Source organism: Cebidichthys violaceus, unplaced genomic scaffold (assembly GCF_023349555.1).
Source record: "Cebidichthys violaceus isolate CVI_PGR_0920_01 unplaced genomic scaffold, fCebVio1.0.p SCAF_133, whole genome shotgun sequence".
Taxonomy (NCBI): domain Eukaryota; kingdom Metazoa; phylum Chordata; class Actinopteri; order Perciformes; family Stichaeidae; genus Cebidichthys; species Cebidichthys violaceus.
The window spans coordinates 74274-75000 of record NW_027176300.1 but is presented as its reverse complement, the minus strand read 5'-3'; the positions used below and the strand labels follow the sequence as shown (position 1 = coordinate 75000).

At 46.2% G+C, this 727-nt stretch overlaps 1 protein-coding gene across 1 annotated transcript in view; it reads right to left on the bottom strand.

The window, feature by feature from the left end:
- mus81 (MUS81 structure-specific endonuclease subunit) overlaps positions 1-727 on the bottom strand; it is a 5402-nt gene extending 4675 nt beyond the window's left edge. The window contains exons 1-2 of the mRNA XM_068708076.1: positions 324-727; positions 1-48 (exon numbers count right to left, since the gene is read on the bottom strand). The exon at positions 1-48 is cut by the window's left edge and continues 82 nt beyond it. Coding sequence (XP_068564177.1) covers positions 1-48; positions 324-464 — 189 coding nt within the window. The 5' untranslated portion in view covers positions 465-727. The remainder of the gene's footprint in view (positions 49-323) is intronic.

Sequence of the window (727 nt, the reverse complement as noted above, 5' to 3'; positions counted from 1 at the left end):
TTTGGCGTTTTGAAGCGGCAACGGATACTTGTTCAAAGAGCTGATGGCCTGCAGACAGACACGAACACGCATGAGTGAAGTGCGTTTCCCATTGATGTCCTCTTTATTTTTCATTTATCGGCTGCACTTAGAAAGGTTTTGTCATGCTGTATAAAACACGATGATGTCTCCATGAAAACTAAATCAACAAAGCATGAAATTAGTGTGTTGCATTTACTTGTAAGAGAGTAATTCTACACTGTTGTTTTACTACGTTTACTTAAATAAACCATGTACAAAACACACAACAGTTCTGGAAGTGAACAGAGTATATAAATGAATACCTTCTGGTACGTGTACTGGATCTTCAGTCCCTTCTCTCTCGCCTGGTCCCGGAGCTCGGTGAGCCACGTGAGGAACAGCGGGTTCGGACAGGACGGCAGGTTCCGTTTCCGACCCAACCGGACCGGTTCCGAAGCCGGCATCCCCCTTTTGGGTCTGGACGAGGCGGTGAACTGGTGACAACAACCGCTCCCTGCAACTTAAGCTAACCTAAGCTAACGTTAGCAGACCCTAATTAGCCGTTTTCAACGTTTTCCTTGATACGCCGCCATATTTAAGTAGTAAGCGAACACGTGTCGGGAGATTTTTGCAGTTAACTATTACAGTATGTCGTGTCTGTGCTCACTTTTAACTCGTGAGTTTGCAGCTGGACGCTGGCGCCTTTGTTTTCAAAGACGCGGCGCAC